This window comes from Calypte anna, chromosome 3 (genome assembly GCF_003957555.1).
Source record: "Calypte anna isolate BGI_N300 chromosome 3, bCalAnn1_v1.p, whole genome shotgun sequence".
Classification (NCBI taxonomy): Eukaryota; Metazoa; Chordata; class Aves; order Apodiformes; family Trochilidae; genus Calypte; species Calypte anna.
In genome coordinates, this window is record NC_044246.1 from 105,817,340 (window position 1) to 105,836,970 (window position 19,631).

General features: G+C 37.7%; 1 protein-coding gene across 4 annotated transcripts in view; it reads right to left on the reverse strand.

The window, feature by feature from the left end:
• LDAH (lipid droplet associated hydrolase) overlaps positions 1-19,631 on the reverse strand; it is a 104,561-nt gene that overhangs the window by 30,237 nt on the left and 54,693 nt on the right. For all 4 annotated transcript variants that reach the window (XM_030447928.1, XM_030447924.1, XM_030447925.1 and 1 more), the window contains one exon: positions 4,765-5,005. In XM_030447928.1, coding sequence (XP_030303788.1) covers positions 4,765-5,005 — 241 coding nt within the window. The remainder of the gene's footprint in view (positions 1-4,764; positions 5,006-19,631) is intronic.

Below are 19,631 nucleotides of genomic sequence, written 5' to 3' on the forward strand. Positions count from 1 at the left end.
AATTAAAAAATAAAGCAAGAAAAGTAAACTATATTTTACCTACATGGGTATATAACTTTTTCAACTACTCATTTTGGGGCAAAGCCCTTTTATTTCACAATTTCAGGTGAATTTGTTGATTAACTCTGAAAAACAAGAGCAGAGCAGATGGAGGAGCTGTGGAGTGGCATGAATACAAGACCACACACTTTCCAGAGTTCTAACTAGAAACTGGGATCCGTAAATTCTAATGCAGCCAAAGAATGGGATATCTGACCATCCTGGCAGCAAGGGTAAAGGCTGCATGGACAATTCAGATCACATTGTTTTCTGATGTTTGCAGCAAAATGACCAGCCAGCAGATAGAGTGGGATTTATCTCCTCTAATTTTAGGTATCTAACGGAGAGAGGGTCTATTTGAGGTCAGTAAAGAGCAACAGACATCTGTAAGGTATGATTCACCTTTAGGTGTCAACTATTTAGATGGCGTGATCTCCACTGTGGTCAGATGAAGACCACCCATACTGGCTTATTTAAAATCTCTCTGAATAAGAACAGATCTCAAGACATGACAGCTCTCAAATCTTGGATAGTGTAAATCCAGAATAAATTTTTCCAGTTGCCTACCTGGAGATAAAATTTTAAAATAAAAGCTTACGTTCCATTCTCATAGCAACTGGAAGCCTATGTTTCACTGGCTTTTGATACAATTTATGTCACAGATGCTGTTTGACAGTTTTTCAAAGCTATGAGGAAGCTTTTTATTCTATGGCAGTTCCTTCAGGGATGTAAATCTGCCATCCTGTACAGCCAGCAGAGAGAAGCAGCTACTGCTGAGAGGCAGCCTCAGTTGGGACTCTTGCTTCCTATAGAGTCCTGTGGGAGTAAGAGTGGAGTGACTGAAACTGCTTTAGAATCATAGAATTAGAATCACTGAACTGCTTGCGTTGGAAGGGACCTTAAAAATCATCTAGTTCCAATCCCTTGCCATAAGCAGGGACACATTCCACTGGATCAGTTTGCTCCAAGCCCCATCCAACCTGGCCTTGAACATTTCCAGGGAGGAGGCATCCACAGCTTCTCTGGGAAACCTGTGTCTCACCATCCTAACACTAAGAAATATCTTCCTAATATCTAACCTAAATCTACCCTCTTCAATTAAGACCTTTTTCTCTGTAAAATGAGGGAAATATAACATTTCACATGAAATCTGAATGTCTCCACACCTGGAGTAAGATAAAACTGGAATCCAGTTTAAACTTAGTTCCTTGTCTTATAACATCTCTTGGATGCTTAAAGTAAACCAGAAATCTACTGTCTCCAGCCTGCATTTGTGTGACAGCCCAAACCCATCTGGAACTCTTGCTTCAGGTTTCTGAGTCCCCTCCTTCCCAACCTGCCTGAGCTGCAGACAGCAGAACCCCCCCCCCACCCCAGCCTGCAGTGCTCCCCAAAGAGGTTAAACAAACAGGGAGATTCCTCCAGGGAAGTCACAGGTTCAAGATCACAAAGGACCCACTGCCTCTGAGCCAGTTGGAGGTTTTTCTTGCTATTGTGCTTATCTGTATCTTCACTGTCATCCAGACGTTAACCTCTGACCCAGGAGCCCACCTCTCGAAAAAGCCTTGCAGTGTTTACCCATTATGTCATGTCTGTGCTTTTGTGGAAATTTTACAGAAACAAATGGAGGAAGTTTGCCAGTCAAATGGCTGGACAATAAATCCTGTCCCGTGTAGACAGAATGCTTTACTGTCACTGTAAGCCTGCTACTGGCATCTGTCACTGAAGAAATGTTTACAAATTTCAACGTGCCCGAGTGCCAAGGTAATTCCAGCACTGCAGAACTGTACAGGATTTGTAGAATAACCACCACAGAGCTAGACAGGGGTATCCTTATTTTGCTTGCCTGAATAAACAGAGTGACAATGTTTCAGACAATTCAAGGTCACCAAAGCCCAATTTTTCTGTCAATTCATCTCCTAGGTTCATGAATACAAGCACCCCAATACTACTTTGTTTTTTGTAGTGCTACTCCTGTATTAAGATAACTTTGCTGGCTAACTTTGTAACCTGCTTTCAGACCCCTTTTCTTATTTCTAATAGGTTCCTTCTTACTTATACACCATGTCTTCCCACCCGTCCTTACAATCAATTTGCTTCACACTCCCTGCTGTCTCTCCTCTTTCTGCACTATTTTCCCCACTCCCTTTCTGTGCAGTGTTGTTGCAATGCCTTCTGCTGAGTGACTGAGGCTTCTACCTACCTTCAAATATAAACTTAGGGGGGTGAAAAGATGAGTTTGGATCATCAGCAGCAACAAACAAAATTTCAGTGGGACAGACAGGTAATATAATTCTCACTTTACTGACTCATTCTCCTGAGGGCCTGATTCTGCTGCCACTGAATGGAGCTTTTCACTCTTGATGTCAACAGGAGCAGCACTCAGACTTAAGAGTTCTGTTATAATTAAGTTCTCAAATCTCATTTCCTTTCAGAGGAGAGAAAACATTGTTGTGACTAAGCTTTGGATGTGGTAACAAATCCCTGGCAAGTTTGTCTATTTTAACGGACGTATTAGTTCTAAGGAAACTTTTACCATCTTTTCTGCCTTTAATCACAGCTTTTATTAAAATTACAGTAATGCAACAGATGTACATGCCAAAGACAATATATGTATTTTTAATGAGTTGACAGGCAACCTTCTCGGAGAAGAGAAACAATTTCATTTGCTGAAGGTTTCTGAACCATATTGCTAAGGAACGAGGAACCAATCAAAAAACATTTAGCACAAATTCAGTAATTCAGAGATGAGGGGTCCCATAAGACAGACTCAGTTTGGTAAATTTCCTATTGTCTGCAAACAATACCTGAGATGGTTAAGAGGCAATATCAAGAAAGCCCTAAGTTTATTGTCCACCTATGTGGTCTTGAGTCACTGGGCTGTAAAACACCATCAGTTTCCAAAGATGAAAGCAAAGGGGCATTCTGCTAAAGAGATGATATCAAAGGAACTAGTTGTATCAATGAGGCCTATTTGTGCAAGTTTTACAAGACGTTTGCCCACAGGGGTTTTCATTCTGGTTTAATGGATTCAGTCAATAAACTGAACACAGGCAGAGATCACATCCTACGAGTATGAGAGCCTTCACCCTGGTTTCTTGTCTCAATTTACCTTACAGCTTGGACAGACATTAGATGCTGGTGCACACAGAAAATCACAACAGGCTGAGACATACACACCAACCAGGCTCATACACCCAGAGACTAAAAGCTCAGAGATTCAGGCTCCACCAGCAGCACACAGAATCCATTCTGCTAAATTATTTCTGCCACTGTTGTGGTCTAGACCAAACAGCACTCACACACAATGGCTGGCCACAATTTTTTGGAGGTGAATGCAGGCCAAGGACCACGTCCAATACAACTCTGGATGTGGATAATCTGTTTTGAGAAGTAAAAGTTTATCTGTGGAGACCAGAGAAGGATTCCTGGCTTGTGGAGATGTCACCCCACAGACCTTAACATACCTTTCTCTGAAACTAAATTATCAAAGGAAGAAGGCTGAAAGCCTAGTGTTCATCTGACTGCATGCCTGCTTTTTCCTTGGTCATCATAAAACTGCCACAAATTAATAAGAATTGAAGCAACAGACTATACGACCTCTATCAGAAGTTAACATTACCAACCAGGAGCCTGATGTTGTAAGGTACAGGGTACTGCAAAGGAGTGACTGTCATTTTGCCCTGCTTGCACAACATACAGAGGGCTGTCAAGGTTTGGAAGCAAGAATCGTCACTGCCCATCCCACTTTCAGCCTCTGTATAGTGCCACAGCAAACCTCCAGTGCAGAACAACTGATATCCATGAAAGGTCTGGGACCTTGCTGCAATCAGAGTCACTCTGGCCCATCAGTCTGAATGACTGGTAGGTAAAATTTAACTGATAGAAGGCAGAGCACAGCTGGAAACGTAGGAATGTGTTTTTACTACTATTAATGCAATCAAAACTTCCTTCTTGCTGTTATTACTGTGTTAGCACGTCAGTTCTATTCCAAATTGTTTTCAACTGCTAGCTTACCAGAACATTATCCACACTCTGGTTTCCACGCTAAACTTGAAATTATTCCCACTCTTAAAGTTGTTTCTCTTGCCAGAGTGTGCAAAAATATGGGTACAAGATGGACTAGAAGAATGTTAATCTGCTGTCGTTCGCTGTATGGTAAAAAAAGTGCAAATTCTCTTGTGCTTAAAGTGACCTTTTTGTGTCTTTGGAGGCTGAAGGTCCTTTTCTGAATTTACCAGTATTTCAATTCAGATGACAAAATCTATAGAGCTGGTTAAATCATAGCTTTTAAAAACAGATGAAAAGAACCCTTTGTGAAATTATTTACCAGTTTATTTGCACTGTTCAATATGAACAAAATGCAAAAAGGAAGCAGACATAAGCAACATAAATGAGACTGCGCAACATTTTAATCATGGGAGATATTGTTTGTATTATAAGTCAGAGTTTTCTTAAGAAATATGTATTTCCTCTGGGGAATTATTTTATTTTTTATTTTTCCTTTAAGACTTTTTGTTCAAAATTGACTTATTTGAGATTTCCCTGTACCTGCGGTCTTAATTTGAGAAAAGATTAGATCCATTCTTCTTCAAAACTTATTCATGCTTTAGTAGCAAACTGCCCACAAACCACCTCTACATTTACTAAATGAGAACAATACAAAAGTTGGTGTAAAAAAAAAAAAAAAAGAGGAAAACCCAAAACAAACCAAAACCTGCTCACCAATGCAGTCCACACTGAAGAGATTTACGGAGGTTGTTATGGAAGATTCATCACAGGTCTTCATTCCTCGCAGAGCAAACCTCACCAGGGAGGCTTTGACTCCCTCTGGTAGGAAGGACAGAAGGTAAACGGGCATGTAGAGAATGTAACGAAGTTTGCAGAGCAGAGGGGTCATGAGCTTTCCCTGGGGGGACTGAGCCATGCGCTCGATCGTCGGAAACAGCAGCACGGAGCGAAGCACCTGTCAGGCCAGGAGAAAATTACTGTCAGCAAAGTCCTACAGCAGAACAGCATAAAAGACCTCATTTTCAAACGAATCTTCACTTAAAACGAAGCTGGGATTCCAGGTGTGTTGCACGTCAGACGTGGGCTTTCTGGTGCATAGAAGTTAATTTTTTTAAAAGATGAAGGTGGTAAGATCGTTATGAAATGCTCGGTTCCATCAGTCTAACAAGTGTCCCACAGGTGGGAGCTCAGAACCTTGCCTCAGGAGGGCAGCAGGCAGGAGCCATCACTGCAGTGCAGATGGGACTTTATTTTGGGACTTTATTTTGGTGACTTTATGTCACCAAATTGCACTGCTGTTATTTCATCTGGTGAATTCTTTTCTCTAAGTAAACCAAACAAATGAGTTTGAAAGCATCAGCCACTCGGGCAGTATCTTCACAGTTTGACAACACACAGGGATTTCAGTTTGCAGTTCAATATAGGTGAACTTGGTCAGATAAGAGTCTAAGCAATCATCCCCTTTGCTAACCTGTACAGTGGTAGACAACAAAGCTTTTCATATGGTATAATGAAATAAGACATATTCTAAAGATGATTACTTAATGTCATGATGACAAAATACACTGAAATCTTACAATAGAATTATATTCATTGTTAAGACCCACTCAGACTAAGCAAAAGTGAATTAATACACCTACTCTCAATCATGTTTCAATGTTAATAACAAGTATTCTGAAAGAGTAACTACCACTTTTTTGTGGAAGTAGAAATATATTACAAGAATTCACATAAGAAAACCCCTCAAAGACACACAACTACAGTACCTAACAGAAGAACAAGAGAGATTCTGGATAAGACATTTACAAATAAGAAGGTATAAAAGTCTGTCCTTTGTGGGTGATTGAACTCAGCAACAAAACCACATAATTAGATTTGTGTCTGCTTACTGCACATATCATTCTACATATTGTACAAGTTCAATTAAAATAATGGTCTTTAGTGCCAAATAAGACTCAGCTAAGGTATGTCAGTGCATCTGTGTGCAGCACCACAGGTCCCAGAAGCTCTGCAGCAGAAGGCAGGGGGTGCCACCAGGGGATGCTTACAGAATCTGGGCACTGCAACACAGCAAACAAGAATTTCAGGAAATATCAGTAACTTTCAATATTGTACTTTCTACAAATTTTTTAAAAGCAAACTTTGAAAGTGCTATTTATATCGAACATGGAACTATTTTAAGAAATTCTACTACATTCCAGCTGATACTCCTTTGGTTTTAGAAAAAGAAAAAGCCATTCTTGGGAAAATCAATCCTGGGCCTCTTTTTATTAAAGGCAACCAGCAGCTGAAGTATAGGAATGCAAGACTCGTACGTACTAAATTATATGGTAGTTTTGTGATACTTCAGCTAGGAGCTGAACTCAAACTGTTTGATCTAAAGCAGATTTGACCTGCATTCCCAAGCACACATTAATCCTTTGACATTAGAGTTTATAGATACAGGATTAGTTACTTGGAGTGCTGTACTAACCACTGGGGGAAGTTGCTAAATCTTGGAGGAAAAAAGACAAACCACGAAAGCTATTACAATATGAATTTAAAAGCTGCTGGTTAAGATGAAGGATAATTTTATATAATTTCTTGCTTTTTTTAAAACCTCTTGCAGCCATTAGAGAAATGTAAAATTCATACTTTTCAAGCACTTATCAACTATTTCTTAAGATTCCTACTAGTTTCCCAAGCCAGAATTTTGAAATGTGCATTTGACTGCAGAATTGCTCAAAGATGTAATTTAACTTCTTTCCAATATAATTGCAAATACAACAAACGAAACATTAAAAATTAGATTTTTATTATGACACACATTTTCATAAAAGAAGTTTGCAATTTTCGTGTCATGAAATAAGTGAAGTAGAAACATACAGGTAAAATGAAGGAAGTAAATGAGATTCAAATGCTCATTGTAATTAGTACTTTATTTTTTTTTAAATTTCAAATGACAGGTTCATATCCATATGCAACCTCCTCTAGCTGAAATTAAACAGAGGACACAGTCACATTCAAGTGACAACTTTCAGAACTATTTCAGTCATTCTGAAAGTGGAGGACACTGTCTACCATAAGCAGCAGGTTTTGTCACACCTATGAATGTCACAGTATATACAATCAAGTAATGTGTCAAAGTTGTTTATGGAAACCCTTCACACACTCAAATGATTTTCTTGTGATAAGAATCAGTCAGAATTCAAAAATATTAAACACACCCAGAGAGAGAATAATCCAGATTCACCTGGTTTAAATTACCCCCAATTCGAAGACTTTTATCGGTTTAGCACATGGCAAGGCAGAGAGCTGGGAAACTGGACACTGATCTCAGAGACCTGAGTGGATCTGAGGATTTCTGAAAGTTGGCCAATGAATCTACTGAAGGCAAACACACCCTGTGCCCACGAGTCACTGAGAGCTGTGGGCCCAATCATTTGCCCTTCCTGTGCTTCAGCCAACCCAATAAAAATTGCACATGTATTCCACATTACACTAGAATTCTCACTGTTGATTGCTGTGACAATAAATAATATTTGTATAACTGTCATTCAAAATATTTAGCATTTATTTAACATGCTTTTACACTGCAAGATTTCAACACTCAGGATGACACGCACATTAAAGTTCAACGTGGAAGGCACAGTTGCTCTTTGGCTTAGTCACCAGCCAGCTGCTTCCATTTTCATCATTATATTTTAACTCATTAAGTCACATAGGACTCAAGAACTAAATGGTTCAAGGGACTGTAGTATGTGCTGTGTCTCAGACGTTTTATATCTCGTTAACAGCAAGAAAGTGAGCAGAACACAGTCAGAGCAGCAAACCAGCCAAAAACCATGATGTGTTCTGCCTTTTATTCCTTCAGCACACCCCACAGAAGGGAGGTGCAGAGAGTTATAGAGTTTCACTTTTGTTTATATACTGTGGTGTCTAGAGCTATCCCTCCATCAATTTCAAGTATTTCAGGTAAAATTTACCATCATGGTAAATTTTACAAGACAGAAGGAAAATACTGATTTGATAAGAAAAGTGACCTCTCAGGGCATAGAATGTTAAATGTTCATTTCTCAAGAGTAAGGCACTGACCAAGAGCTTTGTTTAGGGAGGATCCTTAAGTAACTATGATTCACTTCATGTGATCAGTGCTTCATATAAGGAAGTCAGCAGGCTTCCTCCAAGCTACCTACATACAGGACATTCACATTCCTGTATATCTGGGACTTCTATTCAGATTTTAATCTATCTAAAAGAAGATGACAAAGTGACAACTGAGTAGCCTCAGGTCTTCCCTGGAAAATGGTTATATCAACATGTTTTTGAATTTGTAGGAAGAGTTGGAAGTTTTTTTGTTTTGATTTAAATGAAAATGAAGTATAAAAGACAATTAAATTTACATAATTTACGTTGTTATATACAAAATTTAATAGTCTCAATCACATCAGCAAAGACGTTTTTGCAAAATATTTAAGTGGCTTGTTCATAAAAACACCAAAAGCAAGCAAATCAGATCAAGCCAAAAAAAAGCCCAAACCCAAGAGTGATATTTTTCATTATTGTCTTCTACTGAAATTGCTGAAAGACCTTTGTGAGCTACTATTAAAAATTTGAGTAATACTACTTGTTATTAGGGACTAGTAAAGGACACTGCTGAGAATGTAACACCATTTACAACCAGTATTTGAAACATGACTATTTTTAGAGCTGTTGACTCCTCTGATGACAACAAAAGGAGCCCAATGCTTCTGAAACGAGTCAGTCTTGGTTATGCACAAGAAATGCTGCTTACAGATGAAGCACATCAGGTCTGCACCTTCCTGAGATCACACAGACACTGCAGCTGAGGGCCTGGCAAGAGCTGACACTACGCTGCTTGCTCTTAATAGAGGGTGGTATCTTGCTCAGAGAAATAAAAATGGAGAGAAAAGCAGGCAGGACATGAAAAGGCAGACACTGACCAACAGAAAGGACAGAAGGCATTTTAAGATTTGATTCAGAAAAGACTCCAAGTAGGTGAATCCACTAATTACAGACATTCATTCCCCTATGTTGGCTCTCAATGAACAGACAGTCCCTGGCTGGGGCAGCTGGCAGGCATGGTTTGATCTTTCTACTGCAGTTGCAGAAAAAGACTATCACCCAGTGAAGAAAATATCCTTTCTATACGGGAAAAAACTCAGAAAAAATCTGCTAGTTTACTCAGCTTTAATGGCAGAAGCAGCTGGAGGCTCACACAGACTTCTGAGCAGAGAGGGTTTCCCTCCTACTCACTAATCAGTTAACATCTCAGGGCAGAAATTGTTAATGTCACAACCACTAACAAAAAGAACATCAGGCTCAGATCCTGTGCTGGTTACACAACTTGGAGCCCAGGAAGAACCAGCAGAGGTGAAATCAGCAGCAGAAGCAAGGAAGCAATCTGTTACCTTGCATAACCCAGCACACCAACCCATGCCTGGAGCAGGAGCATTGAAGCAGAGTCCTGCAGCCACACACGCCTGTCCCTCAGCAACTGCATCTCTGTATGCACCACTTCACATCATAGGGCTGGAAAGAAAAGGACCAAGGAAGTTTTATCTAAAATTCCTCCAAAAAGCAAAAGCTGTTCCTCTGTCAACAGCAATGCTTGTTTAGAGATATTTTAGTTCATCCCATATATATTAGTTTGTTATTCCTCTGTTGTGTTGGCAGGGGAAAATTTGTTATCTGTCAGGTGAAACCTAGTAAATTTTTCAAAGATAATATAATAATGAAGTTGATGGGAATCTACAGTCTACCCTTGACACGGATTGCCACATTTATCACAGTTTTACTCAGTATGCAGAAACCTGCAGACAAACCAACTTGGGTCATGGAAGTATTCCCTGCTTTATTACCACAGATGTGCAGTCTCTCAGCAGTTCTAGGTTTCCTCTGCCTTCAAAGCAGATTAGCTGCATTATCACTTTCACTGATTTAACCGAAAAAAGTTGTCTACTTCTTACTTTTTAGCCAAGCAAAGTCTGCATTTGCACCAAAGGACTCTGACATTGGTCTGTTGCAGTCCAAAACAAGATTGTACTGCCTCATTGGTCTACTTTGAAATCAGAAATATATTATGTATTTGGTCAATGTCTGAAGATGTGGTACTCAAATCACAGATAAGCAGTAGAAGAAAAGATGAAGGTATTTAATAAAGACTACACAGGAGAGAGAAATGATACCTCACACAGATGTGACAGACACTCTCAATTTCCAAAACCAGAACATTGTGTCAAGAAGCTGTAAAAATCTAACATAAGGCCTGATCATGCAATTTATACATTCATTTCTCCTATGCAACTACATTGTCTTGGGACTATAGAATGTTATATACATTAACTAAACTAAAAATCCAGGAAGAATGAAAAGTAAATGTGTTTCTGTCTCCCCTTTTGTGTAAAGGGCTACACGTTATTTGCAAAGTTTTTACCCCTCTTCAAAAAATCAGTGAAACGAGGTTGAGAATACTATAGAACAAGTATTTCTCCCTAATTCAAAGAATTCTGTTAATAAAATGAATCTTTCAACACTCCAGCACAAGACTGATCTTTAAACTGAGCCCACAAATATTCTGCATCTCCTTCCCATAAAGTCATAAGAAATCCAGTAGCACCCAATGACATATTTTATTTATCTTAGGAAAAAGTTCCAAATCCCCCAAACCAATGATCCATCACAGAACGAGAAGGTGGCAGACACACAGGACTACTTTTTTGATTTGTAACTCATTAAATTAAAATACTTTAAAAAATCCCAAGAAAAGATATTTATTGTTATGGCCAACAGAAAATGCTACCAAAACAAAACACATCCTCTAGTCCTTCCAAGCCTCCAGTCCTTCCTGGTATTTCCACTTCGATGGAAACAAAATTCAAGGGCCATATTTTTCCCCAGTGTATTCTACTTAGAACTGTAGGCTTCAGTGCACCAAGTACAGTGCTGGGTACAGTGATTATGTCTTTAGGTATGAGACCTGAGTGTCACTTGCATCAAGGTGATGTGAGACAAAATTTATATCTACTTTAAGGCCACTTTCCACTGGCTTAGAATTAAATTTGATTCTGAGCCTTACATATGAAGAGTCCTTTTAAAATGTGGATCACAATGAGAGTTCTGAAGCGTAAACTTTGTGTAATACTAGGAATATACTAAAACTCATTCTGCAGATTATAATTAATACCTCAGGATCCGTCTCTCAGTAGTAGGAAAGTGAGAGGCATGTATATACTGGTAGTATCTAACTTCAGCTTCTAAGAGTAATAAATTACTTTGCTAACAGTGTGGCTGATTACAAGCAGAGAAAATGAAAAGGCAGAGCCCTAATGAGACTGCAGCATTCCTGCTACCCTACTAAACGCTTCTGGGCCTCTGTAATTCCAGCTGCTGTATGGCTGGGTCTCTGATCTTGCTCCTCTTGAAGCTAGTGACATTTCCATCAAGCAAGGAACCTTATTTCTGTCCCATGAATAATTTTTGAGAAAAATGTTTATTTTTCAGTAATTAAATATGACAGCCTAAAGTCAATATAGACCTCAGCTAACACACAGTATTCTCTGCTCTAGAGAGAACCAAGATTCTCTCTAGAGAGACCAAGATTCTTTTATCTGCTGTTGGATAGACAGATGAAGACCATGGCTGTTGTAAAACACAGTAGTTACAGACTAGTCTCTTGAAATGAGGAGTAAATTGAGACCTTTGTCAATTCCCTTTGAAATCAATATGCTTTCAATCATACCTTTTAAAAGGTGTCAGTATCATCCAGAATACCTGACTTGCAAAGTTGGAACCTGTTTAATGGCAATGGTAGAGGGACCATCCACACCTCACTTTACAAGTGGGTCACAGCACAGGAAAATATTATCTGTTGTTTCACATTACTTGAAATATTTTCCAGTTAGAAGCACTCCTAGAATTTTTCCAGATGAAGCCCAGAATTCTGCTAAACATACAAAAGACTAGAACTCAAAGTGCTCTTTACAGACACTGCAAACTATTTCTCTGGAGGTCAGCTCTACATACTGAACTATTTGGAAATAATTAAAAATATTAAACACACAAACTGTTTAATATTTACAAGTCTCACAGGGCTGAAATGCAAATTATTATGTACTGCAACGATTTGTATTACTGAAGACCCGCTCAAAGTATTTAAAAAATAAAAGAAGGGGGAAGGGAATGGGAAGGAAAAAAGAGAAGAGGAGAGGAGGGGGAACAGAGGAAAAGAAAAGGCAAAAAGAAAAGCAAAGTCTTTTTATGGGCTAAGGTAATAATGAGAAAACTGTTCTCCCAAAAATCCCTATCTTATTGTTGGACAGAAAGTAGTTTAATAGCAAAAATATTCATTGACAGAGCAGTATTTTACACAGAGAATTAAGCCCCATCAAAGTGGGCAGTATCATTCCATCTACAAGAGGAGTGCCAAAGCAGACAGCCAAAATTTGCAACGGTGTGATAATACCGGCAGGGATGGATTTGTTGCTATTATGATTAAAGCATATAAACAGAAGAAGATTAGGAGGGGTGAGAGTGAAAAGAGAGGAAGAATAGTTTATTGGTTGGAAGAAGGGCAGGGAGAAGCTTATGTTGGAATGCAGTGTCACAGTTACACACCATAAAGCTTTCAGTGGCTCCCATTACATGAATGTCAGACCGCAGCTGCCACTTTCCAGGAGAAATTCTTTCCATTTTCATTTTGGAAGTGCAGGGTGGGAGTTTTTTTTCCAGTGTAGCACTCCCATGGGATCACTGCACTCCATCTGCAGGTACCCTTGCGGTCCATGGACTGGTAAATGCCATTCTTGTACACATGCTCTGGGATACTTACTACTTACAAGGAATGAGTAATATGCCCTTAAAGTGGAGGGATGGCTCAACAAAAAGAAAGTACTTTCACAGTCATCCCTGTACAGTCATACCTACCCATAAATCTCAGTGACAATCTATCCTGTTTGAGGAAAAGTGGCTGAACAAGGTGAATGAGAAACGAGCCCTACAATTATAATATCATTTTGCTGATGAAAAGGCAAGGCCATTATTTTCCATCAGTGTCTCAAGATGCTTGGACTTCTATTTAAAGTGCCCTATTCAAGACATTTTGAAGGCTTTTATTTCACCATTAACTGTAGTCAGCCCTCAAAAAGGCATCTAGTCAACTGCAAGGCTAGATGTTAGAGGATAGGTAAGAAAAGCTGAGCTATTTGATGCTGGTACCATTTTAACAGTTTTAAGTGGGTTATTTAATGCTGTACTCCGGAGGTAAAGGAGCAGAATAAGTCCTGACTTCTGATATCAGTGAAGAACAGGGGGATGAGTGAGCCAGCAAGTATACACTGAGAAAAAATGGAACACAAAGCCAAACTTCCTATTTTTGTGAGAGGAAGAAAAGAAACAAGGAGTATTTGAGGTACAAGACAGAACTTATATTCTAAAATCTTGTGAGGATATTAGAAGAAGAAGAGAAATAGAGAGTAAGGAATTCTCTCAGCCAGCTCACTGTCAGTATTTTAAATAATATGGGAAAAATACAAACCTCCTTTCTTTGCAATCCTATGGACTGCTCCTAACCTTAACTGCTATGAAAAATGGAACACGGAGGAATCTGCTAAAAGAGCAAAATTATCACATCTAATTTATCATGCAAATAAAACTGGTCATAGGGTAAGAGGTATTTTAGTGCAATTGAGAACAAGAATTTGGAGAATACCTTTTAATTGCCAAGGCCAGATAAAAAGTCTGAACTCTGCCATCTGCCATTCAAGGTCACAATTCAAACTGTATATACTGAGATCTGGGTTTTGTACTTTTCATTTCAATAAAATACACTTAGAGAAATCATACTGCTGTTTTAAAGTGGAGGAGCAGAAATTTAATGTTTTCAAGAACAATGAGGACTCAGTTAATTCTAACTCTTTTACAGAATTATGCTTTGTTTTGGAATTTGAAATGGAATGACATTACAATTTTCCAGTGTCAAGAAATGTTGTAACAAAGTTACTAAAAGCATATTTTCAGTAACATCAACTGAACTTTCTCACAGGATTCACAAGTTTATTAAATACATTTGTGGTTCCTAGACTTTCAGTTAAATGTATACCTTACACTGAATTCCAAATGAAAGAGCCAACTCCAGTGATTTTTTCCCAAAATGTCACAGTTAAGTAGACTTGTATTTAAACAATAGAGATAAAACATTTCAAATATTTATACATTGAAATAAATGGCACAGAAGGTGGACTTCTGTTATATTCAATGTTGAAGATAACCTCAGTCATAAGAGTACAGAGTGGGATTCTTAAGAAGAAATCTAGGGCTTGATATAGTTCTCCAAATCTAGGTGTAGAGTCATCAACACACCTTCAGTTATCTAAAAAGACGCCTCTTGGCATTTTTAAAACTTCCTCTAAAATAATCAGTAATCAAAGAAATACTAAAAAGACAGGAAAAATAAAATTATCTAGCATTTATCTGAACTTGATTCAACAGTATATTAGAAATGCCCTAAATGCTGTGAGTATGCGATCTCTGCTCAGAGATCTTATAATAATTTTATACAAAGTTTGTCTTTTTTTCCAATTCCTTTCACTCCTGCTGTGAACTCTTCAAACAGGACACACCATTCCCAGTATGGAAGCCAATGCAGAGGAACACAGTGAGTAACTCACAAAGTAACCTCCTCCAATTACAAGTCAAGCCCTACACTGCTAGAATAGCTCTAACACAGGCAGTGAAAGGCAAGAGATGATGAAACAGTTCAAATTCTTCATTAAGGGCTCAGGATTGCCTACGAAGTTACACGAATACACAGCTTCTAGAAACAGATCTTGTTTACTAGAGTTACAGCCATGCTCAAAGTTTAACTTCATGTTCGCAAAACCTATGTTCAAAAAGACCACAATGTCCCTTCTCCAACAACTTTCATGAACAAGTGGCCCTAAGTGCTTTCCCTTTTCTCTCCTACATTTTAAATTAGCTTAAAAAGTGCTGATTTCTAGCTCTATTGCAATGTATAAAAGCATATTGATTGCAGTAGAAAAACAAACCAAGTTCAAGCAATGTGCAACATATCTTGAAACTGAATTTTGATAATCTAGTCCAACTCCAGAGACATGTTCTGATTTTCAAGAGCTACACATACACATCTGCTGCCAGAATTTCAAAAAGATCTCAACACAGCGTAAAAATTCTTTGGGAAACCTGGCTTCCAAAAGGGTGTTGAGCTCCTTGGAAAACATGTGCTATAAATCCCAGTTGTTTTTGAAATTCATGTCTTGTTACATGTTTATGAGTCCATCATTTTTACAGAATAATTTCATTTAGTTATTAGGATATGAATCAAATTTTTGGAGATTCAAAAGAACAAAATTTTATGAACGAATCTGTAAAAATCTGCACTACTTAGCAAATCCTGTCATTATTTTGTCATCTACCATTCTATCCATCTTTTTATTTTTAGTGCTTCAATTCCTCTTCATTTTCATGTTTTACTTTGGATTCTTGACGAATGATCACAGATTCTGCTTTTCAGCTTATTTTTCCTTCCTTTTCTGCTTGTACATTTGGCTATTTTAATGTCTTAACTTCCTCGAAAAAAAAATTTACAGGTTTATTTGAATTCTGACTACATACATCCGAAAATAAAGATTTTATTTGTAGTGAAATAAATACAATGTTATTAAAGACTATTCAAGTCCCTCAAAAATCAAAATTATTGTTCTTATATTTCTCTAGTTTGAACCATCAAGGACCAAAACCTTATTTTTCATATTGTTTCTGTATTGAACTGAGCACTAAACCACGAATTTTAAAGAGATGACAGAAGTTGAAGTTTTAGTAAACATTATGAACAAAATGCAGTGTTCCTCAGAAAGTCTTTGCACTTCATTTTTCCTTTTTTCCTTGAGCCCTGTTATTAAAGGCTTATGATCTAAACAAACTAATCTTAGGGCAATGTTATTATTGACTCTGAATCCTCAGTCTTAAAAACGTTATCAGTGTTCAAATAAGAAATGTGCATGCATATGCTTGGTAATTATGTCCTGATGGAAATACTGCTGCTCATTTTGCCAGGTCTTTCAACTGCACCAGCCACTGATTTTCATTAAATTCACACTTGAGCTTTTTTGTATCTGTAGTATCTTAGCTTTTTTAGTATATATGACTGTTTTAACAGTCTCATCTGATCTTCAAGACCTGTAAGTCCTCCTGATTCAGAAGAGTACTGAACTATATATAATCTAATGTTTCCCATAAAGTTCTAGGACTGAGCAGGTGAGATCTACCTGCTTCATCCACTTCAAAACCAAAGTGTGATTTATAAACACATGGCAGCACTGTTAAAAAATGCATTATTTATTTTCATAACACACAGAAAACATTGTTAATAATAATATGCATATATTTCAAAAGGCTTTTCTAGGGGAAAAAAAAAACTTTCATACCTACAGTACCTCAGCTTTCCAGTATTAAGAGAGACATTTAGGAATCAAATTGTAAGACATACTATAGCCTTTGGTCTGTATTTGGTAGATCGAAAAAGAGTGGACTTAAAAATGAGTTTTGTATTTTCTGTATGCTCTCAGCTACTCATGCTATCTCATTTTAAAGGAAACTCGAATGTTAATTAGCAGGCAGTTATACTCTTTTCATCACAGCATATTTGGTCAACATAAGAGTCAGAAGACTCTGTTCCCATATGTAACAGATTATGCAATGTAGGATTAAAATCCACCTTCTCTGTAGAATACAACAAAGCAGAAAACAGAAAACCAGACACACACAGAGCAAAAATGGTCAGGTATGCCTGAAGCCTATTCTCAAGTTGCTGGTGGTATTTCAGTTCCTGACAGGTTGACTTATTTGCCAGAAATTCATTGTTGGTGCCACTTTGGCTTGAAGCCAATTTTCTATGGCAAAACCATACTGTGTTCCTTGTCTCTCCCAGGTAAAAGCAAAACACAAAAAATTTGAGTGGTTATTTCCTTTGCCCGTAGGAATTTTTTGCATATGAAGATGTGTCACCTTACACAGTTTCTCTCCCATGATATTTCAACATTGCTAATTTGTTCTGTATCCTTGAGATGGTTTCCATTCTTTTGTGTATGAAGAGCATGGCACATGGCAATCCAGGCAGTGCCTGTCCAGATTCACAAGGGTGGCATCAAGTGAATTTTCTTACAGGTTTGGTGTTGGTTTTTTTGGATTTTTGTTTGTTTGTTTTTCAGGGAGAGATAAAAAAGAGTATGACTAACTGTTAGAATTAGAGAGCCTGTCATCAAGCCAGTGAAAATAATCGTTGCTAGTGGTCTCCTGACACCCTCAACCCTGCTTCACAGTTTCAGGCTTTCACTGCTGGCATTCTGATGTGTTGTTGAGGTCTTAAGTTCAGGCTGGTGGTCTTTTATGAGTGTCTCAGTCAAAAGGCACTATTTCTCCAATGAATTTTTGTTTGCTGTGAACTCATCCCACTATCACTTCTTACTTTGCAGCCTCCCACCCCAGAAAGGTTTTAAGTTTGTCTTAGGTTTTCATATGAAGGCTGTTTCTATTTTTTTCTTTTTAAAGAAAAAACCTTAGGAAAAAAAGAAAATTGCTTCACAAATCTTTGTAGAATCTTCTATGATGCTTCAGTGATATAGTATCCTATTTATTTGGTCAGGTTTAATAAATCACCTGCATTACATCTCACTTTTTCCAAGTAAGAGAGCTGCACACAGTTTGCACCAAGTTCATACTTGTTGCCTTCCTGGCTGTTCCATAAGACTCACTGGTACTGCCTGAGCCATCAGCAGGAGAACATCCACCTCAGAACTCTGTCACCTACTGCAAGGTGGATTATGCAGACCCTGCATGGGCATCAACTAATGCAATTTTTAGTCTAATTCCTGGTTCAAACCACCTATGGGTCCATGTATACACTCCCAAAGCTTTCTATTTAGAACTGAGAGAACTGAAAAAAAAAAAAAATATATATATATATTACAGAAACAGTTCAGTTCAGTGACCAACTTAAAATGTCTATAAATTTAAATTAAAATACATAGTGAAGGCAGCTAAACTTAGACTCATTATTCTATGCAAAACTGTGTTAGTTATTTTGTCCCTCAACATCTAAAGGGAGATGAAGGTGTGTGCTTATCAGCACAATGCTGTTTGCTTGTTTTTTTAATACGTAGCTCATTTAATCCAGATAGATAGACTGAAGGAGAAACACATACCAGACTCAGTTCAGTTTTATGTCAAGGCTTAAAAATTTGCAGCTCTGAAGAGCATTTATTTGAAATGTGTACTAATTTTCTTCTGAGTTCTGCTAAGTATATCCATCTTTTATTTTCCCTGCATAATAATTTTTCAAATGTTGTTATTGGGTTTGTGTTATTTTTGTCTTTTATCCATTTTAATTTTTATGAGGATTTTTTGTACTTTGTCATTTAAACCTGAAAGTAACATGAAATTCACATAAAAATAATGTTTCTCCATTCTGTTTCTCCAGACAATGATCCCTACTGCTAGATGTAACCACATGAATCCATATTCCACTCATCACTCAATCCACTAAGGAACCAACAGTAAACAGTTTTCAGCAGAGACAAATCAAAACAACACTGCACAAACCAAGGAGATTTATTCAGGTTTCTCCTGTGCTGTTGGTTACACTGCACCAGTAATCAACATTTGAATTAGATGCTATTATGTTATATAAATTTGCAAAAAGGGAGTTAAAAATAATACTCCCGCTTATCTCAGGTGTGTTTATATTTTTATTTTCTTTCTACTTCCAAAACGCACTAGAACTTCTAAGGATGTCACAACCTCCTAAATTAGCATCCTTTCAGAAGATATTTTCTGTAATGATAACACCATCAGTCTTGCATCAGATATTCCAGTTCTAATCTCAGCAATACAGGAACTGAACAAATAGCAAATATCATTCCTTCATAGAGTTTTTCCCTCATCCATTCATGCTGCTGAAAAAATTCCCCTCTTATGCTGAAGGTCAGAGACATGCTTAGTAGTATATGTTAGTAGATGTTTTTGTCCCTGGCCAAGAGATGGCAAAGAGAAGAGTGTTTCTGAAATTTCTTATCCAAATCAACTTTTTGTTATAAAAGCCATGTTCAGAAATGCCTTCTCCCTCTGTGTTGCAAAGGGCTGCAGGCAAGCAGGAAGAAACATATTTTTATATAGCAGAAAAAGAAGCTACCAGAGTGGTGACATCTCTTATTCCGCTGTGTACCTGAAGGCCATCAATGCATCCAAAGAAGCTGTTCTCAGCAGATGGAACACGGCCTTTTGGTTGAAGTATGAAATGACAAAATGAAGACTATGTATGTCATGCTACAGGTGTGATTTAGGGGAGCATCAAGGATAATAAATGGTCCAATTACTAAAAATTCAGTTAGAGAAACTTTGGAATGATGGGAAAGAAAGAGAAATCTGTTATCAGCTAAATTTAAAAAAGAATGCTAAAACTTACTTCTGTCTTTTTCTAGCATCAGAAGAAACAACAATAATGTTTTATAGATTAAAACCCATTTGATTTTTGATGAAATACTTTGAAAAAATTAAAAAATAAGAAA